Source organism: Hypoxylon fragiforme (assembly GCF_022984875.1).
Source record: "Hypoxylon fragiforme strain CBS 206.31 chromosome Unknown GGS25scaffold_6, whole genome shotgun sequence".
NCBI classification, from domain to species: Eukaryota; Fungi; Ascomycota; class Sordariomycetes; order Xylariales; family Hypoxylaceae; genus Hypoxylon; species Hypoxylon fragiforme.
In genome coordinates, this window is record NW_026054761.1 from 2,840,834 (window position 1) to 2,862,666 (window position 21,833).

The window sequence follows — 21,833 nt, forward strand, 5'->3', positions numbered from 1 at the left end:
CTACTTAACGGAAAATGTGATTTCGCGATTTGGGTGCTTATGACGTTTTAATTGCCTACCTAGGCACCTAGATACTCACTTACTCTCGCAAGGAGTTTGCTTTCTTTCAATGACTGATATTTCTCTATCTAGGCGTTGGACGTGATGAGCTCCTTTTTTTTTTTTTCCTTGGAGAGTTCGAGAGGTGTATATAATGTCTTCCTCCCTAGGTAGCTAGATTAATACCTATGGATATCCTGATTGGGTGGGGAGGTACATAGGTATGTATATACGTCGTATGTACTTTCTTCACGGGCTTCAACAACAACATTGAAAGTTCACGGGTTGGGAGCTTGAGTTGGGGGTGTAGGTATTGTACTATGTACAGATACCTACCTAGCTAGGTACGTACCTAGTATACACCAAAGGGAAAAAAGAAATTCACTAGTTAGGTATTCACTTCCGGGCTTTGGGGAGATGGGGATTATAGAAGTTCGGGAGTGCGCTGCTGCTGCTGCTGTTGTATGATGACGATATGAAAGAGAAATCGGCTCGGGTCTGTGTCGTGATAACAATGCTAATGGATATAGTCGCCGATCTGGGGTGTCTCAACTATGCTTATGAGAGCCTAAGCTACCTACCCTCCTTTGCTTACTCGCTCGCTCACTCACTCGTGTAGCAGTCCAACGCCATGCCGCCTTGCCTGGGTGCTGGGTAGGTATGTAGGCTGTAAGATAGCTATAGGTAGCACATTATATACGGGGTCCGTATGACTAGGTAGGTACCAATGAATGAATGAGGCTGGTGATGCGTTGCGTTGGAAATACATCAATCGATCGATACTGCTTACTGCCCTCTATCATGGATTGTGTGTGTTTCCCGGTGTTGTGGATGTTGCCCGTATATCTCCGGGGCGAACGGGAGTCCGAAGGAGATAGTTACATAGATGTGCTGCTTGCCTCTGAGTGAGTCAGGCTCTGTCCGCTTGGGGGGGCCAAAGAGGGCCCTCTGGAAAATATGTGAGGATTAACTATTGTGAGATGAAAAAAAAAAAAAACTTTGTACGTATAGTCCCATGAGCAGTGGAAGTGAAGAGGAGTTCTTTCCTGGGAGGCAAGTCCTAAGCCATCATTGAAAAAGACGAACACGAAAGACAGAAAGTCATGTGCGCTGCAAAATAGGGTCTAGCTCTCTCTCTCTCTCCGGACTGTCGTATATAATCCGAAGCCACCGCCGCCGCCGCTATTTTCGCCAGCAGCAGCGCCAATTAAAGCCTCTCTATTCAATGTTTAGGTAAGGTAAGGCACGCACGCAAACCGCGGCTTACGATAGCTCGTATATTATTATTTTTTGTTGTTATGTCATGTGCGCGAGCCGGCGCCAGATATGTATGAGCATAGGTATATAAAAATTATTTCAAGATTGTTTGCTCGTGCCAAGCCCCCGATTGTCCGGAAACTAAGGTCGTCCAAGGTGTGTCTGGTGAGCCTCGACGCTACATACATACGGGGTAGCAATATGTAGCTCTTTGTACATATGTAGGTTAGTAGATAGAGAGGGAGAAAGAGCGAGGGAGCTATGTACAGTAGGACATGGACATGGAGACGGGATGTTAGGGAAGTCAAGTGATTGGCAGGATTTTCTTTTTCTCAAAGCGAACGGAGATTAATGAAATGAGAGAGAGCAACAAAAGCTTAGGTTAGGCGCGTCTTGGCGGAATCACGAATCCAGAAAATATCCGCAGGTTAATGCTTCCCGAGGGTCGGATATATTTATCCCTAACTCCCTTTTCCTTTCTTTGCGTGGTGCCATTTACATGCACTGTAGGTATGTATTCCTTTCGGATATGGATGGATCCACGTGGTAGCTAGGTAGGTAAGAGATAGGTAGCAGCAAGCAAGCAAGGAAGCGCTCTCAGCTCCTAAGCTATATCGGCTAGGTAGTAGTATGTAGGCAACTTCATCGTGACGAGATTAGGTACTCGCGTTGGTAGGGCACGAAAGGAAGAGGGAAGGGAAAGGATATCATAGGGTATCATTGGCTTGGCCGCATATCAGCTTCGTTCTGTAGGATTTTGGTATGGGGCTTTGGAAAAAGAAAAGAAAAAGCTTGTTTTCTTTCCTTGAGCCACTCGTATCTAGAGATTCCATGGTCGTGGGAAAGAAAAAACGTTAGCCGCCGTGGGTCAAGAGACACATGAGTGAGTGCTTGGTGATACAACAGCTTGGCGTAAGCCAAACGCCGTGGCTCGTTAAGCTTTCACGGTTTCTTTTTTTTTTCTCACTTCTTTTTCCATCTAATGATTAATCAATACTTCTTTTTTCTTTGTTCGAGATAAAAACCTCAGCTACCGAGGCACATATGTAAGTAAGGCATGTCGAGACTAGTTTCATACATAGTAGGATAATATAGAGGATACTGATTCGGGTTTAAGCAAACCGAATAATCGGCGCCTAGCAGTTAGCAAACTGAAGCTTTATGACACGCTAACCTATTATATAGCTACATACATAGTATGAGCCTATGAGGTCTGGGTTGCTGTTTTTTTTTTTTTTGGCCGTACCTAGTAGGCAAGGGGGGTTCGGGGTTGGTTAGTATGGATGAACGATCTAGGTTAGGTAGGTAGGACTAGGTACTAATATGTAGGTGCCACTTTTGGTTCGTTCCAAAGATTCGGTAACGGGATGGTCCCCATCAAATATGGTATGTAGCAAGCTCGAAATTGGGGAAATCTGGGGGTGGTGGCGATCAACTCGTGGCCGATGTATGTAGCTCGGCCGGATCTATTCCCACAAGTTGAATTCGTGCTACAAAGCCTAGGTACTATACTATGTATGTATGATAGTTTAATGCTCGTGATCAATATTCCTATGTATGACAGGTGTACTAGGCAAGTTACCAAGGTGTGTACTCGACGCTAACACCTGAACTAAACAGCCCCCTTATTGACTGGAGACCGGGGAAAGATGCCGTCAGGCTTGGACGACTGATGAATGTTTGTATCAACGGCGGGTTAGCTAGGCATCTAAGGGAAACCAGGGAAACTAGGCATCGTGACCTTACAGACATCAATGTAGGTAGATAGCCGGCTAGGGTTGAGTAGGGCTGGAAGCCTTTTCCGATATGTTAGGTTCTAATAAGGTTAAACATTGAGTCATGTTGTGGAATTCCTATGCTGAACACATACCTGTACGCTGTAGTACATGCCTACATGTATGTATGTAATTATGTAGTAGGCTGAATGAAGAAAAAGAGTGTTTGAATGTTGAAGTTGTTCCTTTGTATGTAGGTAGGTACCCTAGTAAATACATAACTACCTAGTACTAGTAGTCTACTAGGTATGTAGGTGCACACGATGTATACTATGTAGTATGTATTCGGGCCGACCAGTTAGACTGAAGCTTTTTTCTAATTCACTCCGGGGTCCTTCCTAGTAGCGATTTCTTTTTTTCTTTCTTTAAAGTGATTTTAGCAGCGCGGGGCTCCAGCTTCTAGTGGTTGGGGTAAAGTAGGGTAAAGTGCTTTTGGGCTTTAGGGTTACTAGACTTTACCGGATTGGTAGTAGTAAGTTTGCAGGATCTGGGCAGCTAATCTTTGTAACTTCGGTGCTTTCTCCCGCTTTGGTTCTTTATTCCAGGTACTTAGCATTATTGGATTTTCTAGAATTCTTCTCTTCTTTTTTTTAACCTACTGAGATCATCTGAATGCAAAAACTGCCAATTGCACATGTGTCTAAGATCTTTATCTGTACTATTTCCGTGATCCGATCTCTCAAGATTGGCGATAATGCCTTGTTACATAGGTACCTACACCTGGTACCTGTTCACTTTTCACATCTCCAAATCCTTACAATCTCGTCATCCGAGCCGTGTTGGCTTCGATTCGGCATGGATGATTTAGTGATTTGGAATACTGTCCGTCTATTAGCGCGGTAACGGTAAAACCTGCGACATTCGCCTTTCGTCCTGCCTAAAGAGCCAAAGGATGGACGCTGCATGTGTCACCAATGTGTGACTTTATAATCCTCTACCTTACCTAGGGTAGGTAATGATACAAGAGATATATCTACCTATACTAAATAAATACTAGGTACGCTAGGTATAGGTCTCCCCTCCTTATGATAGGTGCCTAAACTAGAACCTTGGAATAACATTTGGATCTCCAGCAGCACAACAAGGTATGTATGTATGTACATACACAGTAACTACTGATTTGATCTATACTTCGTACTTTCGTTAAAGTATGTAACGTCGCTTGTATGTATTATGGCCGAGCAGACCGCTCCTCCATCTCCCATTGGAAGCGCTTATGAAATTAATGGGAGAGAGAGGGATATAGAGAACACGATGAAGGCAGGTGGTTTAATCCTGTTTCCTTCCAACGTGTCGTGTGTTTCGTCCGTCCCACACCCTCCCCCCTCAGCCGGCTTGCTTTTTGATTAGGTAGGTATATATTCGAGCGCGTTTGAGCGTCCACTGGAGCCATTTGGTCCTAGGATATACGAAGGTACCGATCAAGTAATTGGTCGGCTGGCCCCTGTTTTTACGCCTTCTATCTAATTACACCAATATGAACGAGATTGATGGCTTCTGCGCCGTACGTGGGGAAAATCCAGCATCGTTCATTCGACTGACCCTCGTACAAGACCTCCCTCCTCACAGCGGTCCCGGCTACCCACACCAGGTGCTAGGGTCGACATGGAGTCTGCGTGCTTGCATACCTACTGCCTACCCTAGGCACTTATGTAGATACTACATACATATGTATGTATAGTATTAGCTATCTCCATATGATCTCTCAACAGTTGCCCAGTGGCTAATGTTATGATAGGTACATGATATGTAAGATACATCATTGATGTATACTTATACTTACTTACCTACCTACATGTAATAGGTATTAGGCACTGCACGTGTATACACAACATCATCTTTCTACCATTATTGATGTACATACATTGATGATCTACATGATATTACATTGTATCTACACATGTAGTCCAAAAAGAGCCAGCCTACATAGGTACCTACACTTGGCACATACACTACATACCTACATATGTATAACTTATCTAGCTCCTAGAAGCCTAGGACTATATGTATGTATAAGTGGCGTCTTATGGCCTGTTGTTATTTAGGCGTCGCTTAAGTTAGCTAGGCTAATTTGACACTAACATCGTCTTCTCCATCTTCCCCATCCTCGCCTCTCCCTTCTCTCCATCTTCTCAAAACTGGAGATTTGGGGATCCCTCTTGAGCTAGGGATCTCTGCATCTATGTGGATCAGATCCAAATGCATGTCGGCGAAACCCCGAACAAGAGTCGACCTCGAGACGGCCCTTTTAACCCCCCTGCCCCCATAATCTGATTCTAGACCCGACATCTGCGCAGGAGACCCCGACTAATCTTCCACCCCTGCAGCTGTAAAGTACTAGGTATCCATCGCCAGTCTTTGTGTCCTACTGACATGGAGAACAAAGAATCGTGGTGGCGTGTCACAAGTTTACTATAGCGATGAAAGCAGCCTCTCGTCATGCATGTTGGAAATCTCCTGCGTTGGCCTGCCTGGGTCACCACGTTCCCCCCCAGTAGGCTAAGGTATCCACCGTCGAGTTGCCTGAAGGGGTTGTCCTGGTAATGTTGTCCTAGCTTACAGCTTACAGCTCGAGGGTTGCTTCCCGTGCATAGTACTGCATACCCTACCCACCGGTACAGCTATATAATATCTGGCAAAATCTCCCTGATGCTACCGTTTCTGTCTTCCCTTGTTCTTGCTACCTCCGCTTCAGATGCGCCATCTTCCGCCATAAAGCTTCACCTAATACCATCTTCTAAGGAGTGACAATAAGAATACACAAGATGGCTGGAGGTGTTGTTATCACGGGCACCACCGACGTGTCCCGCGTCGAAGCGCCCGTCACCGTCAAGGCCTATTTGATCTGTGCCTTCGCTGCCTTTGGTGGTATCTTCTTCGGATATGATACCGGTAAGTTCTGAAAATTCAAGCCCGCGGCGTACCTCGTTTCGGTAGCTGACCGCCACAGGTTGGATGGGTGGCGTTCTTGCCATGCCTTACTTTATCTCTCTATACACCGGAATCCCCTACGATTACAACCTCGTTAATAGCGATGGTACAATTGGTGGCCCCATCGGAGCTACCAAGGAAGAATTCGTGCTCCCTGCGGCGACGCAATCTCTGTTCACATCTATCTTGTCTTGCGGTACTTTCTTCGGCGCTCTTGTAGGTGGTGATATTGCAGACTTCATCGGCCGTCGACCTACCATTATCATGGGATGCTTCCTCTTCAGCGCCGGTTGCATCATGCAGATTGCCAGCTCCAACCAGGAGGTCCTATTCGTCTTCGGTCGTTTGATTGCTGGTGGAGGTGTCGGTTTTATCTCCGCCGTCGTCATTCTGTACATGTCCGAGATTGCACCCAAGAAGGTTCGCGGAGCTATGGTCTCAGGATATCAGTTCTGCATCACCATTGGTATCCTGCTTGCCAACTGCGTCGTCTACAGCACCCAAAACCGCCCCGACTCAGGCTCGTACAGAATTCCCATTGGTGTTCAGTTCCTCTGGGCTCTCGTTCTCGGTGTCGGTCTCTTCATCCTCCCCGAGTCTCCCCGTTACTTTGTGAAGAAGGGCAGAATCGAAGACGCTGCCAAGGCTCTCGCCTACGTCCGTGGCCAGCCCCTGGAATCCGAGTACGTCAAGGACGAACTTGCCGAGATCGTGGCCAACAACGAATTCGAGATGCTGCACCTCCCCCAGACGTCGTACCTTGGATCTTGGTCTGCCTGCTTCAAGGGCTCTATCATGACTGGTAACAGCAGTCTGCGAAGAACCGTTCTCGGCATTGCTCTTCAGGCGTTCCAACAGTTGACGGGTATCAATTTCATCGTAAGTGACCTCCTCCTGCAAGTAGCACCAGATTATCGTCTATTCTTCCCCTTTCTAGCCCTGTCTCGGGAGCCGGCTCTCCTAAACGAGCTGGCTTAGGGGTTCTCTACTCCTGAGACATGCTTGATCTCCTCGTCTCTTTACTCTAAGAGTCTATCAGATACTAATTCTCGTGGCTATAGTTCTATTTCGGACCTCCCTTCTTGAAGCAACTCGGAACGATCTCCAACCCCTTCCTTATCTCCCTCATCACGACCCTCGTCAACGTCTTGTCGACCCCCATCGCTTTCTACACCATTGAGAAGTTCGGCCGTCGCGCTCTGCTACTTACCGGTGCCAGCGGTATGATCATCGCTCAATTCATCGTCGGTGCCGTCGGTGTCACTCAGGGACAGGTTGAGGCCCACAACAACGCGGCCGTCCAAGCCATGGTTGCCTTCATCTGCATCAACATCGCCTTCTTCGCCACCACCTGGGGCCCCGTCGCCTGGGTCGTTGTCGGCGAGATCTTCCCTCTGCCCATCCGATCCCGCGGTGTCGGTATGTCCACCGCCTCCAACTGGTTCTGGAACACCATCATTGCCGTCATCACCCCCTACCTCGTCGGCGCCGATGAGGCCAACCTCGGCTCCAAGGTCTTCTTCCTGTGGGGCTCCCTGTGCACCCTCTCCCTGACCTTCGCCTACTTCTTCGTGCCCGAGCTCAAGGGTCTCTCCCTCGAGCAGGCCGATATGTGCATGGCAGAAGTCAGCCCCCGCAACTCCGCCAAGTGGAAGCCCAGCCACACTTTCGCCGCCGAGATGCACCACGTCGACGACGAGGCTGCCCTGGTCAACGAGCGGGTCGAGGAGAAGGTCTAAGAAGATGGCCCTGTACTGTACCAGTCCCGCAGGTCTCGTCGCATAGTTATTGCTATCTATAATCTACCTGCATACTATGTACGTGAGAGCCTAGCTAGCAAGCAAGCTTCATCGGTTTGCTATGCAGATGCGGGTTTGTTGTTGGTCAGGCCTCTTTTTTTTTAATATAAAAAACTAGACTAGACTAGGTTATAGAAATGAAAGAAAACATGTTAAAATATCTTTTTAACATAAATCTTTTTTGGACAATATGTATATCGCGTCTGCTAGGTTCTCGTTTGTATGTGACCTACCTATACTAATTACAATATGATACCTTGGATTTAGATGATCCTTGCATTATAATATATACATCACTAGGTACCCCTTGAATTGTTGAATTTCTAACCAATGTCGAGGAAAAATTGTAGGAGCCTAGGAGGTTAGAAGACTTGTGCCAGAACCCCCTTGTCTCACCGGGATTCACGTGACCCGCTGTGCCTTAAGCTAACATTTCGAGATAAGATCGCAAAATCTGATTAGGTACAAGACAAATGTATAACTTATCACTCGAGAGCTTAAGAACAATAAAGCAAGAATAGCCTTTCCGATCAGTTCGGTTATATGAGTGCAGCTGTAACGACTGGATACCTAAGTACTAGAAGCCGTAGGCAGGGGGGGCAAAGTCACGTGGGCACTCCGAGGTGCATACCTATACCCCTAGGTAAGGTAGACTAGGCTACCGCATAAGTCTAACCGCCAGACCAGGAACGCGATCCAACACGCACACGCACACGCACACACGCACACCTCACTTACCCCCTTCCCCCTCCCCTCCCTCTCCCCCCTCCACACCCCCCAGATTCGCCCCATCAGACGGAACCCCCAGCACCCGTCCCCCCCCCTCCCGCCACCACCTCTCCGTCGCGCTCCTGATCCCCCTGCTCCCCCACCTCCTCACATTTACGTAAAACTCCTGCCCCTCCCCCCCCTCCTCCCGCGTAACTCGGTCGTCGCTGAACGGGTACGGGACGGGACTCTCTAGCCCTCGTCGGAAGCCGGGGCGGGCGAGGAGGCGGTCGCGCCAGGTGGCTATGTGGGGGAACTCCGAGGGTGAGGGGGGAGGCAGGCCGATCCAGGCGGAGGAGTGGGCGTAGATGAAGGTGGCGATGTCGGCGATGGTGGGGTGGGGGCCGGTTAGGTAGGGGGTTTTGGACTGGCGGGGGTGGTTAGGGGGGAGGTAGGTAGGTAGGTAGGTAGGTGGTAAAGTAAAGGGGGCGAGTGAAAAGGGGTAGAAGGGAGGAGAGAGGGGGGGGGAGACAGGGGCTTACCAGTTGCTTATCCAGCACAGTATGCAGCCGCCTTGCCTCCGCCGTGTACCGCCACGAGCCGTACGGCACCGGCTCGGGGGCGTACCGGTTGAAGTGGGCAGCCTGGCCCAGCATCGGGCCCTGGCCGGAGATCTGCCACGAGAGCTTGCTCCCTGTTACTACGCCGTCAAAATTGACCCGCGACTTAGGCACTCACCCAGGACAGCTGGGCCCAGTACTCCGGCGTGCCGACGGGGTGGGAGATCTTGTGCTCCTTGTCGAACTCGGCGGCGATGTAGAGCAGGCAGGCGCCGCTCTCGAACACGGTCGCGGAGGTCCCGTCGTCTTTGACGTGCACGATGGCGGGCACGCGGCCGTTCGGGTTGATGGAGAGGTACCACTCGGACTCGAGCTCGGTTCTGATGTTTACGGTGATGTAGTTGTATGGGATGCTAGCAGGGGGCGGGGCATTAGTAGGATAGCCATAAGCTTTCTGGCGATAGGGGAGGTAAGGTAAGTTGTGGTGGGAGAGGAAGTTACTTACCCCAGCTCTTCGGCCGCGATGGTCAGCTTGTACGGGTTTACGGCCGGGTAGCCGTAGATGTTCAGGCCCGGCTTGGGGGCTTTCTCGGGCGGGAATGTGGTCATTTTATCCGGGCGACGGGGCAATGGGCAACGGGGTAGTTACTACTTAGGTAATCAAATCACTTAATTCTGTGCGCTCAAGTTGGGAGTTGAAAGAATGGGCCTAAGTTGGAGGGCTGGCTCCTTTATAGGAGCTGACGCAATAGGCCTTTCCAGCCCAAACGGCACAGGCATCTACAAAAGTCCTACCTACCTATCTAGGTAGGTACGTGCTTTTCAGAGGTTGGAAGGACATCACTCAGGGCTACAGCATGCAGCTGTTCGCTGACCTTACGGGCTGTCTACCCAGGCTTACAAATCAGTAGTATGCAGTAACGTTACCCATGTTGATTGGTTGAGTCCAGTCTCTTGGCCATCCGTCCATTCCGGTGTCTGAAACCTGCATATGTCCGCGGTGTGCCGAGCGAGCCGGGATGCGCGGAAGCCGGTCTCGCTCAAGTGGGCCGTCTTTCGTTCCGCTTCGCTAACAGCTATGTAACTAGTTGGGCTAGGCATCGCATACACTACAAGACTTCGCCAGATGATCTCTCGCATATATGAGGAAGGGGATGGTTAAGAGGCTCCCCAACCATGTTAGCACCACTACCCTATAGTGCTCGAAGATGAAGGCGTCGTTGGTGAGAATTTTCTTTGATTTTCTTTTCGTGGCAAGACATAAGAGATATAGCTCGCTTCTGTGGTTGGATATGGTGAATCAGGCAATGGAATTGAATGGGTGTCTAAATTCATAATAGATGTATAAAATATACCTACTGTTGCCTAATATAGGGGATGTTTCGATATGGAGTCACATGACACCCTTCGATTCGTACTAACATGCTTCCACATAACCGGTACAACTTACACGACTTCAACTTTGAATTCTTCAAACCCGGCATTATTTGAGCTCGTCAGGTTGAAATAACTATTTTGTCAGATATATGCTCTTGATATGTCCCGAATGCTGATATACCGCATCAGCTCTGTAAGCCATGTGACCTTCCCAGATATTGCTCGTGTATGGGTCCGTGACAAAAGAGGGGCGGTAGATTTCAAGCTGGTTTTGTAATTTAGGTATTAAAAGTGATAGATGGATAACATCATTATCGTCAATGTCCGAGTGGTTATGTGCTCTGGTGTCGCTAATAAGTTGTACCTAGAAATTGCCATGATAGACCAATTGCCAGTTACATCCCGATACTAAAGGCACTCAGATTGTTACTATGATCTTTGAACGTTATAGTTTCGATACTCCTAAAGGGAAGGACTAGTGTTATATATACCAGATAGCTGTCCTAAAGTCACTTTGTTTGATCTTACTAGATCTACAACCAAGTATAAGGTGAATTCGAGGCTTTATATTGAATGTTGCCTAGATTTTGTAATCATGGGATAATTCACACCCTAGATATTTGTACGGGTGTCCCCGAGATACCCGACTACCCAGACAGCGTGTCGTGGCCCTTAAAGGCCTAGTACCTACATAGGTGTCTAGAAAAGTAGTCCAATATTTCGATGTCGGCACCCGTATCCCCCAATCCTAACGCCTCTCTTAGATAAACCCGAGCAAAGACCCCCCCGCAGCCCCCTCCATTCAAGAGAGGACGAATTGCCTCATCCTATACCGGTCCTGCATCGACAGCGGCAGCGTAGAATTGTCCGCAACACAAGCTACCCTAACCTGCGGCTGCGGCGGCCTCACCACGGCGGTCTTCTCGCGGCTGTTAACGACCGTGAAGCTGCGATCCACACCGGCTGCAGCACAGTACACGCCGTCTGCGGCGTACGAGACGATCTGAGCTATGCTCGCGGAGCCTCCCAAGGCGTATACTTGCGCGTCGACGGGCACGCAGATGCTGTAGGTGCCTGTGGTGATTGCGCCCTGGAAGGTGAGGAGGGCGTTGCGGAGGGGGTTGCATATGTCGTTTGGGGAAAGGGGGGCGGCGGGAGTGGTGGTGATGAGGAAGAGGAGGACGGTGGTGAGGATGAGGGTTAAATGCCGCATTGTGTTGTTGTTCGATGCGTTTGTAGAAGGGGTAGTTCTTTGATTGTATGGAATACATTTTATTGTATGTATTTGCGTAGGTGTGTGGGAAGACCGCCTACTTAGTACCTAGGCAGGCAACTCATGCCATCAAGGGCATATTTGGGATTTTATACTACGGTGGCCACCAGCTCTTTGTAGTAAATATAATCGTGTTTCAACCTACCTATGTAACCTAGGTGTATATCCAAGTGTTTCCTAAAGTTATTTTGGTTCTTGTATGGCCGGGTCTGGGAACAGGCTACTGAAGTCGAAACCGAGTTAGCACCCAACCATATCGAGCAGCGCCATCGAATAGGCGCGAGTTGAAACATCCCCCAACTTGAAGGCCTCTGGCTGGCCGTAGCGACCTAATGACGGTCAAAGGAAAGACCAACGCAAGAGAATTAGTAAAGGCAACTAACAAATTGATTTAGTATTGTTTGAGTGACTGTGAGGGTTCGAATGAATAAGCGCCACCACTTTTTGTTTCATTCAGTTTTGTATTTAGGTACCACCCCCACCATCGATCTTCCCCCTTTTTTCTTCTTTTTTTTTGAAAGTTTCCATACATGATCTTCAGCGACTGAAAGCTGAATGCCATTTTACATAAAAGGTAACTTACGCCACCAACGCCGCCAACGTGCATACCAGTCATTTATGGGTGATATTTCTCATTGGTACAATAAATACCTGGTATCGACAGCCATAGGCCGTATGCTACGGTTATGGCAAGTATGTATGTACTAAGCAAGTAACCTAGGCATGTACCTACATACGAAGCGTTGATGGGAACGGGAAGCTGACGTTACACGGCAGCTAAATCGAGATTCCCTAGATACCTAATAAGTCCCGTCATCTTCCATTTGTTCTCGCCTTATGCAGGATCGACCCGGTGGATTGGGTTCTTAGTAGAGGTTTGGGACAATCGGGTCGAATGAGAGACCGTGTGATATACATATTAGGTAGGTAGGCACTATAGTATGTAGGTCGCTATAGCATCTAAGCATGTAGGATGTAAGATGTAAGTAGGTACTTGTATATACCCTGGGCTGCCTGCGTGAGAGCTAGCGGCCCGGCCGGCACTATCGGAAATCTCGTTGGACCCCCACGTTAAGGGTGGGGCGGCCTGTCCCGTAGGGCTGAACCAGCTTACAAGGTTCAATGTTATCAATGTTATTACGGCGTATCACTTACCTAGTACTAGGTACATAAGTGGGCGATAGTAACGGCTGTTATGAATATTCTGACTACTTACATACACAGTCAAATGTCTACACAGATGAAGGTATGTAGTACTTTGCATGGAATATTGAACACCAAAGCAGGAGAGAACAAACATATAGTAACTTCATGTGTATAGCATTGGAGTTATCTACCTAGGTACCTACCTACATATGATTCTACAAGAGTTTGAATATCAAACAGCTTAGGTTCAACACTCACCCTAGTCGCGTATACCTACTACTATTTCATCAGATCTGACTTTTAAGGTTGATGTCCAGTTGCAACGTTGACATCAATTAACGAATGACATAAACAAGACCCCCACGTAATAGGCACGTGGTAATGTAATGTTGGGGATAAGCAACTAGTATGCAAGGCACCTTATGACGTTGTCTTGGTTGCCTGCCATGTTTGACTCTTCCCCCCAATCATATCAATTATCTCCGTTACATAGTAGGTATATGTTTCTCACTGCGAAAGCCAAACCTTCCAATATACTCTGCTTAGGTACCACATAGAAGTACTCAGAACCAATTTGCCATCATGGAGCGAAAATCATGGATGGTGCTAGGTAAGATACAAAATTTCCTTGGCTACCTATCCGTTCATATCGGAGATATCTCCGTTTGCTAACAGTGGCCAGAGAACAACCCTGAAGTGATGAATCGTTTAGCGGCAAAGTTAGGATTGTCATCTGACTTATCCTTCTACGATGTCTGGTCTCTCGATGAACCCGAGCTGTTGGCCCACATTCCTCGTCCTGCCCTTGCCCTGCTCGTCATCCTGCCTCGCACCCCAGCTTGGGAAAAGGACCGCAATACAGAGGACGCCGAAAAGGGTGAGTATGAAGGCTACGGACCCGAGGAGCCTATAATATGGTTCCAGCAGACAATCGGTAATGCATGCGGGTCCATCGGGTTCCTACATTGTGCTATCAATGGGCCGACCGCTCAATTCATTCAGTCGGGTTCAGATTTGGACAAGCTTCGCCGTGACGCAATCCCTCTAAAGATGAAGGAGCGAGCTGATATGCTGTACAACAGCGTTCCTTTCGAGGAAGCTCACAAATCATGCGAACAATTGGGAGATACCCCACCAAGCAACGAGGACCATATGGGCCAGCATTTTGTTGCATTCGTCAAAGTGAATGGTCGGCTTTGGGAGCTGGAGGGGTCAAGGAAAGGCCCGTTGGACCGGGGTGCGCTGGAGGACAACGAGGACGTGTTGAGCCCAAAAGCGCTTGATCTGGGCTTCAAGAGGGTTATTCGACTTGAACAGGAGGCTGGTGGCAAAGATCTACGATTTAGCTGCATCGCTCTGTCCCACAAGGCATGATTTGCGCCGGAGCTAGAAGCCAGAGGCTTCATATTCCCCACGAGTACCAGGTACCAGCGTGTTTCACAAGTGTAGGTGGGCTGGCATGTTCCAGTGCTAGATAGACACGGCATTTGCCTACAACTAAGAGGAGCTTTGCTCAACCGGCCTTATGCACTAGTTTTACGTACCAACGTGTCACATATTGATAGTCCAGTTGCTACTGACACTTGTGCTGATAGATAACTGAAGTGGTTTCGTGATTGCTGATGGAGGAGACTGAGTTTCGGCGGTGGGCGATTTACGTACAAGATACTGACGGTACTTATCGCTGTCAGTAAGAATGCCATCCAATTGAATGGGAATGAGCAATTGGTGATGATAGAACCCCCCTTTTCTTCTTCTTCTTCTCAATGATCGTCTCTCGGACATTTGTAACGTAGGATAGTCCGAACAATAGTAGAAGCGGATAGCTTAAGAACAACTATAATTGTCACACCGTTCCCCCCTAACTAGCGTGAGATGAACTGTCTGGCATTTCATTCGAACAGACGTGCAGTAGCAATGTCGTCGCCCGGACTCCGCTGCGGCTCAAGCGAGGGCCACTGAAAAAGGCGATGATCTTCTGTTACTCGAAATATGCGTTCTCCAATGAAGTTTCTAGGGGATCTCAGCGGTAGGCTTGGTTGGAGACGGGCCAGGCCGGCAAGATATAATCAAATATTTATGATAGATAATTCGATAGGCCTAGACCCATCTGGCAGGCGTTCGTCAGAACTACGTAATTTCTATGTCATCGTTTGCGACATTAAGTAGTTTCGGGTTCAAATTGTAAGCCTCCAGAGATAGATAAAATGACGCCAGTGTTAAGCAGCAGAAGATGATTTATTTCCTGGGGGTTTCTGTATTGAAAAGGTCGACATTTTGAAGCATTCCAAGGTTTAATCAGATTTACCTTTTCATTTCTTGGTAAGAAGCAACAGAACAATACCAGGCAGGACCTGGCAGGTTCAGGGATATGTATGTACAAATGGATCGATCCATCGTGTTAGCTTCTTGCTAAGCAGTACCTAGCAAGGTACCTGATTAGATACCTTTGTACATGTAAAGCACTCCAGATGTCACAGGAGCTGCTTACAATTCGATGGTAATCCCATAACCCGACATCCATTGATACAGGTACTACTATGTACATAGTAGGTACATGTACCTATTGATGGATGCAAGACTCCAGAACTAAAAGCTTCCAAAGTTGCCCTTGCCCCCACAGGCCTATGATTGGGGACGGGTATCCTTGGCCCCATGGATGCTTTACCAGGTACGTGCGCTTGGAGCCGTTAGCGCAAAAGCATGACCCCCAATTAACTACATATTCCAACACTTTCCGCTAACTTATTGCTTTACCCAGGTCTCTTATGCTGATTTAGGTATTTGCTGAAGGTTTATGGGTACAATTAAAGGAGCCCTGCAGGTGTGTCATCACCAATTGGGACAAACTTTGAATTATGGATGATCATCCATCAATCCATCAATGATCAATGTTTCTTTCTGTTTTACGTTTCTACGGTTCAATGTTCTACCCCGTCAATCCTGCCCAGTGCCGACCCTGCCACCTTACCTACATAGTAGTAGTTAATTCTTTTCCCATATTCGCAGTGACTTTCCCTTTTGTTTTTCCTCCTTTTTTTTCCTTTTATCTCTCAAATCCATCTTAATCTATTGCTATTATTGCAATTGTTATAATTTCTAATTCTAGTTCTGGTATCCACTTCATCAATACTGCCACTTCACAGTTATTCTATTATGCATGCCATTAGTTTTATTTCGAACTTGTGACCTCTTGCGCGGCCCCAATCAGAGCTTCCGTCACAGATCTACCCAGCTAAGCTGCCTAAGCTACCTGGGGGCTGACTGTCCCTGAGCACAGGATTAACAGGTCTCGGTTCTTTTCCGTTTATGCCGCTCTATATATGATATCTTATAAAATCCGGCAAGGGGCGGCATGACGTTGAGCTTAGCCCTTTTTTACGGCAGCCAAGCCTGTCGTCCCATCATCAACGCTTAACCCTTTTCGATGCCTCACGATGGCTTCTGAGTGGGTGTCGACGTCCGAATCAACAAAATACTGTGGGCCTGGAGACCACCACCGCAAAAAACCCTTTCGTCTTCCCAGGCCGGTCTCATTATGAATCCATAGACTTCACGGAGCCGGCGTGGGATTGCTACTGGAGAACCCAGCAAGTCCCCGGCGCAAAGTGCGGTTCCTACATTTATTTCCATATTAGCATGCACACGTGGTAGGTTGGCGGGCGAGACAGAAGGGGATTGAGGTAGGTAAGGTACCTACCTATTCGCATGTCTGGACCGTTTGAAGCATATGTAGCCTCCAGACCCTGAAGTCTGTCCACTTTATCTTGCATATCCATTCATTCAAATGGATTTTTTTGATTTTTTTTCTTTGCAAGTGCAGCCACATTTAATTATTTTTTCCCTCCTCCTCAGCCAGCATTGCATCGTGGCATCAACCACCACGAAGAAAATCGCAGTCCTCTCAAGAGGCAAGATAGGTATTCGCTGGTGTGTGAGCAATCCAACTCTGCTATACTGGTCCTGTTATAGATTGGTGTCAAGCTTGACATAAGAAAAATAGATGGACAGAGAGAGTAACCCTTTTCTACCACGAGCGCGCCCGTTAAAAAATAAAATAAAAAATCGAAATAAAAATAAAGGCCCTGTATTCCCTTTCTTTAGTGAGGCGGCCAGCGGAGCCGGGCATTTTCTCCGTGAGAACCGCCCTCCACAGTCATCAAAACATTCCTTTTTGCTTGCCTTAATCCTAAAGTCTCCAAAAATTTACAAAATCTCAATCATTTTGCCCTCGTGCCATTCTAAAGACCCTCCTACTGCATGCCGCCTGTTGGTAGAGCGGGATACTTGACATAGGCCGGCCAGTTGCCCTTATCCCAGTATACCTACATAGGGTTTCTGTTGTATAATCGACTTTATACTCCTGCCGTCTCACGCGTTGCGGTCCGGGCCCGGCGTCTGTCTTTCAACACTTAGACGGCAAGTATACCGCGCTTGATCCGCATCGGCTCGGCTTTTTAGATTTATTTGTACCTCTATTTAGGGATGGTCGTGTCTAGGCACAACCGTAACACCAACTCCGTGTCGTTTGTCATGTGCCCCGTCGTTACAAATCTTTTTCGACTAACCTCAAACTTGAGGCTATTCCTTCGACTTTCGCCTACTCTTCGGCTTGCTTATTGATTGTAGAGAATGAATCCCGAGAGTACTTCGAACAACTCGAGCTCTGCTGGCCCAGCGACACCGACAAACAACAGAAAGGAGCGGGGTGCTATAGCGGCTCAGGTATTATCGTCTTCCAAAACTTTCTCGTGACGAGTTTTGACAGAACCCCTAGGCTTGTGAGTCTTGCAGAGCGCGTAAGCAAAGATGTAGCGAAGAGAGACCAAAATGCGCTACTTGCCAGGTCAGTACTCGAAGTCTTCTATATCTATTTCGAACATGTTTAGAGAGCAGTTGACCCCAGGGAGTAATAAGAAGAAAAAGCCTCCAGAGGTCTCACAGCCTCTTGTCTATGTACTTGATGATGCTTAATAACACGTCGAAACCGCAAAACCCGCAAAGAAACCCAATGACTAACTCTGCAACGTGAAATAGCGAATGAATGTGAGGATGAGTTTGTCTTGTCTATACATGATTTCTACTAACCAAAATTAGCTGGAATGCAAATATCGAGAGCCTCAACCGACAAAGTACGTATCCGTTCGAAAGCATTTTCATGCCTTTTTTCGGATGTATTCGACCAAGTTTTCGAGCCGAGTGGTGATGCATAGATGGGTTTAAAATTTAACTAACGCGTTGCAGGAAAGACAAGACCCTTGTTGAAATATTAGAGCGACTAAAAAGCCTTGAGGGAGGGCTAAGAAATCTTGACGGGAAGGTCGATAGCCTCAATGTTCGAGGTACTCTTCCTCTATCTATATATGGCCCTATTCAGCCCAATCCTCCCGCGACACTAGGTGCTAGCCGGCCCGGTTCGTGGCCTGCCTCAAATCTTCACATTCAGAGCCCAGCAATCTCTCCAGCATCGCCTCGAGATGTTCAATATGTTTCCGCCACTCATAAAATGCTATCCTGGCCTGTAATGCAACAAGTTCTCGAGAATAAAGTGCCGAATCTCGACCTAGGAAGTTTAGAAAAGGATGGGGCGTCAATGTTGTTGGGCCTACAAGGCCGGAGGATGTCTCTACCAACCGATATATACGAACCATCCCACCTTGGTAGCGAAAGGGGGACTCTCCCGTTGCAAGTATCTTCCAGAAGTCAGGTCGACGGGATGCAGGGTAGTGGACTCAATATGAGCTGGGACTCGATGCAGCGACTCGCCAAAGCGTACTTCGATACATTCAATTTGTTATATCCGATCATGGACCGGCATGTCTTTCAAACAGAAGACCTGCCATCTATCGCAAGTCACGGTTTTGATGATAGTAGCTCTTCGACGTTGGCGTGTTTGGTATTTGCACTCGGCGATGTTGCCATTTCCGCTGTTCAGGGTGCTCCTATTGGGGTAAGTTGAGTTTTGAACATCTTACCACCTTACGATTTATTTACACGCATCACACAGTCCTCTGGGTGCATCGCATGATTGTAACATGGACGGATCACTATCACGTTCAATTATCTACGATTTTAGCACGCTGCTAATCTATGGCCCACAGACATACAAAGGCCGCCCCAGTGGTATCAGGGGAGGAACCGTGGAGAGGCCACCAGGATTGCAGTTTTTCAACGAAGCCAGGAAACGAATGGGATTCAATCTTACCGAGTGCAGTCTGGAGAATGTGCAGATGTTTTCATTGGCAGCGTGAGTACCATGCCATGTGTATGTCCGGCCCAAAAACCGTACCGTCATTAACCATATTCGATATGTAGTATATACTACGGAACGTGCTGCCATCATCTGGTAACCAAACCCCATTTTAGGTTTTACTTAAATATCAGTTACTGACTGAAGCAGGAATTTTGGCGCATGGCTACGTCGGCGTCGTTGGCATGTCAAGCATTGCTAACAAGGTATGTAATTTGTACTGAAGGGGGCTGAGACTCGGCTTATATTTTAACATGGTCTCTAGTAACCCGGAAGAGTTGACAAGTCATCGAGGCGACTTAGTCCGGAGAGCATTCTGGCATTGCTCTATAATGGAGACGTACTTAACCAGCCCGCTAATAACTCTCTGAGTGATTGTGACTAACTTATTGCAGGTTTCTAAACATGGAATTAAATCTCCCTCAAACTGGGCTCGATAAACTCGAGGTATTAGTTGGATTACCAGACTTTAGTGGCTCATTTTCCGAGGAGGATTACATTGGGAATCAAGCGTCCCATTTCCAAGAGCATTTTGCGTCACAGATCGTGCTTCGGAGACTTTCCGTGGAGTTTCATACCACGCTGACCAATGGTAAGCTGTATTCCCCATCCTACAGACTTGTCGTTGTTTCCCGTTGCCCTCAAGCCTTAATAAAAAAGAAGAAACTAACTGGGTATACAAAGCCTTCGGCCCCACACATCTTCCAGTCGAATCGTCAGTATCTCCAGCCGCCACGGTGAAACAAATGGCCGCGCAGCTAGATCAGTGGAGAGGACTACTACCTGTATATCTGCGCTGGGAGGAAGAGAACCCGGGCGCGTTCTCGGGTTCAGCGGAAGATTTATATGACGACCAGTCGATGTATCCGCCCCCCATCCCGGATCTCCATACCAACTTCATGTTCACGGCAGACCTGGATAATACGCCAATGAGTTACCCATACAGCGCAGATGTACAAGCCGCGAGCCTCCGGGCGCGGTATTATTATGTCAAATATATCATCTATCGGCCGTTCATTTTCAAAGCCCTCCACCACCCGGAACACGTGACACGAGACGACGCCGAGGGCATTGCGGAGTGTCTGAAGGCCATGCTGAAGTGGCCCATTACAATGTCGCCCACCTGCTTCCACAAAAGGCTGATTCCGTGCTTGTTCTTTTGGTCGCAGAACCTGCTCGGTATCCTCCTCATATTGCACCTGACGCAACAAGTGCCCATTCTAGTGCGCATACGCACGTCGATAATGGGGAGTAAATTCGACCAGGACGCCAATGAGACGGCCGTGCTCTGCATCGACTGGATACGCGATCTCAAGGACACGGACGCTACGGCCCTCTGGTGCTGGGAGATACTGAAAGGCATCTATTCACTAGAGGACACGTGACCTAATTATCAATCTACCTATCTATATATTATCTATCTATCTACCTAGAATTCTATCTTTTCTCATCCTCGGTCTTTTCCATCGTGGGAATCTTTTTTCTTTCTCTTTAGGTTGGAATTTATATGCCGCGAGGCATGCGGATAGGCAAGGAATGCAGTTTGGAAACAAGCTAGGTATTTTTTTTATTCATGAAAAGGGGGATTGGTTGGTGGTTTGATTGGCTGGCTAGCTGGTTGGTTGGTTGGTTGGTTGGTTAGGGAGGCCTACTGTTAGGGAGTCACATTGACATATATCATCATCGTCATCATCATTATCATCATCTTCGTTCATATCCACCATATATCATGGAGGCACTGGCGCTAGGAGCTTTTAGGATTATTCTTCCATCCTTCCTTTCTCCCTTTTCTTCTCCTTTTCTCTCGCGAGATATACTCCAATCTCTTGTTGCTGTTGTTTCTGTCTTTGTTTTTGTTTTCCCAACCACGAGGTTGTGAAATTCGATTTATCTGCATTGCCGGCGAAGGAACAATTGGCTGTTCTGGTTTCGAAGCATTTACAATAGACAAACAAAATTTACCCTCCCTGACAATCTATCTTATATCCTCCTCCCTCCTGCATGTGTGTTCAATTGACTAGTGCCTCTTATTCCCCTTTTTTGACTTGCTTATTTCTCCTTGTTGGGATTCGTTTGTGTTAATGGAGATGCTACATCGGGATTATGGTCCTATTCCAGGCTGTAAACAGAGTTGAAGTTGCAGAAAACTCTAGTTGGGTGATTACAGTACCAGGGACGTAGGTTTATAGGTATATGGGAGCAGTCAACGGCCTGATATCAGGAGGGTGTCATGGGTCCATATTGACCCCAAATCCTGTTCGATAGGAGATTGATTGTAGTATACCTATACTGTCGATTGTCTTGTGTGTTTTTGAGGTCTAATCGTATTAGCAGGATAAGACTTTGTCCCTTAAACTAATGTACTTGCGGCGGTTGGTAGAAAATTCACATAAGCGGTAACATCTACACAGGGATTTTTTAGGATAGGTAGTTTGAATTTCAAAGAGTCTCATGATCCTAGAGGCTTATATTGAACACATTTTGGCTATTTGTCCCTTAACTGCGAGCACTAGGTAGCTTCGACATAGAAGTCTACCCAGTAGACCTTCTTTCATCCACCTCAACTTCGCTGAACGATACTCCCGACGATGATGGCATTTTTCGTCACTAACAAACAAACAAACAAACAAACAAACAAGCAACGTACTTGCCAACGAAGCTACGAAAGTGGCTTTCCTGAAGCTATACCCCGGCCTTGATGATACCAGGTTTGGCGGT

At 47.6% G+C, this 21,833-nt stretch overlaps 5 protein-coding genes across 5 annotated transcripts; 3 read left to right on the forward strand and 2 right to left on the reverse strand.

The window, feature by feature from the left end:
- Window positions 1-5,598: 5,598 nt before the first annotated feature.
- Window positions 5,599-8,122, forward strand: GGS25DRAFT_343101 (general substrate transporter). Its single transcript, XM_049257981.1, has 3 exons — window positions 5,599-5,963; window positions 6,022-6,881; window positions 7,064-8,122. Exons 1-3 carry the CDS (start codon window positions 5,837-5,839, stop codon window positions 7,739-7,741), a joined length of 1,665 nt encoding a protein of 554 aa, XP_049116012.1. The 5' UTR covers window positions 5,599-5,836; the 3' UTR covers window positions 7,742-8,122.
- A 1-nt stretch (window position 8,123) lies between these two features.
- GGS25DRAFT_342974 (glutathione S-transferase GstA) lies at window positions 8,124-9,822 on the reverse strand. Its single transcript, XM_049257980.1, has 4 exons — window positions 9,575-9,822; window positions 9,248-9,482; window positions 9,052-9,195; window positions 8,124-8,936 (listed from the first exon to the last, which is right to left on the reverse strand). The coding sequence occupies exons 1-4, from the start codon at window positions 9,676-9,678 to the stop codon at window positions 8,532-8,534; spliced, it is 888 nt and encodes a 295-aa protein (XP_049116013.1). The 5' UTR covers window positions 9,679-9,822; the 3' UTR covers window positions 8,124-8,531.
- Window positions 9,823-10,777: 955 nt separating this feature from the next.
- On the reverse strand, window positions 10,778-12,215 carry GGS25DRAFT_496785 (uncharacterized protein). Its single transcript, XM_049261552.1, has 2 exons — window positions 10,938-12,215; window positions 10,778-10,854 (listed from the first exon to the last, which is right to left on the reverse strand). Exon 1 carries the CDS (start codon window positions 11,657-11,659, stop codon window positions 11,249-11,251), a length of 411 nt encoding a protein of 136 aa, XP_049116014.1. The 5' UTR covers window positions 11,660-12,215; the 3' UTR covers window positions 10,778-10,854; window positions 10,938-11,248.
- Window positions 12,216-13,038: 823 nt separating this feature from the next.
- GGS25DRAFT_343147 (putative ubiquitin carboxyl-terminal hydrolase) lies at window positions 13,039-14,328 on the forward strand. Its single transcript, XM_049257982.1, has 3 exons — window positions 13,039-13,110; window positions 13,171-13,475; window positions 13,548-14,328. The coding sequence occupies exons 2-3, from the start codon at window positions 13,448-13,450 to the stop codon at window positions 14,237-14,239; spliced, it is 720 nt and encodes a 239-aa protein (XP_049116015.1). The 5' UTR covers window positions 13,039-13,110; window positions 13,171-13,447; the 3' UTR covers window positions 14,240-14,328.
- A 3,367-nt stretch (window positions 14,329-17,695) lies between these two features.
- Window positions 17,696-20,500, forward strand: GGS25DRAFT_523139 (uncharacterized protein; the record flags this gene model as incomplete). The annotated part of the gene is made up of 7 exons (XM_049264371.1): window positions 17,696-17,821; window positions 17,903-17,911; window positions 17,963-17,997; window positions 18,110-18,815; window positions 18,967-19,112; window positions 19,511-19,707; window positions 19,800-20,500. The coding sequence occupies 7 exons, from the start codon at window positions 17,696-17,698 to the stop codon at window positions 20,498-20,500; spliced, it is 1,920 nt and encodes a 639-aa protein (XP_049116016.1).
- Window positions 20,501-21,833: the final 1,333 nt, after the last annotated feature.

What these genes read in the sequence shown, in the direction of transcription:
- GGS25DRAFT_496785 (XM_049261552.1), bottom strand. Translation starts at nt 11,659, where the DNA reads ATGCGGCATTTAACCCTCATCCTCACCACCGTCCTCCTCTTCCTCATC.
- GGS25DRAFT_343101 (XM_049257981.1), top strand. Translation starts at nt 5,837, where the DNA reads ATGGCTGGAGGTGTTGTTATCACGGGCACCACCGACGTGTCCCGCGTC. An exon ending in CTTCTTCGGATATGATACCG is followed by an intron (nt 5,964 to 6,021) that starts GTAAGTTCTGAA and finishes TGACCGCCACAG; the next exon opens with GTTGGATGGGTGGCGTTCTT. An exon ending in TGACGGGTATCAATTTCATC is followed by an intron (nt 6,882 to 7,063) that starts GTAAGTGACCTC and finishes TCGTGGCTATAG; the next exon opens with TTCTATTTCGGACCTCCCTT.
- GGS25DRAFT_342974 (XM_049257980.1), bottom strand. Translation starts at nt 9,678, where the DNA reads ATGACCACATTCCCGCCCGAGAAAGCCCCCAAGCCGGGCCTGAACATC. An exon ending in ACTGGGCCCAGCTGTCCTGG is followed by an intron (nt 9,196 to 9,247) that starts GTGAGTGCCTAA and finishes ACAGGGAGCAAG; the next exon opens with CTCTCGTGGCAGATCTCCGG. An exon ending in CTGTGCTGGATAAGCAACTG is followed by an intron (nt 8,937 to 9,051) that starts GTAAGCCCCTGT and finishes CACCCCCGCCAG; the next exon opens with TCCAAAACCCCCTACCTAAC.
- GGS25DRAFT_343147 (XM_049257982.1), top strand. Translation starts at nt 13,448, where the DNA reads ATGGAGCGAAAATCATGGATGGTGCTAG. An exon ending in AAAATCATGGATGGTGCTAG is followed by an intron (nt 13,476 to 13,547) that starts GTAAGATACAAA and finishes AACAGTGGCCAG; the next exon opens with AGAACAACCCTGAAGTGATG.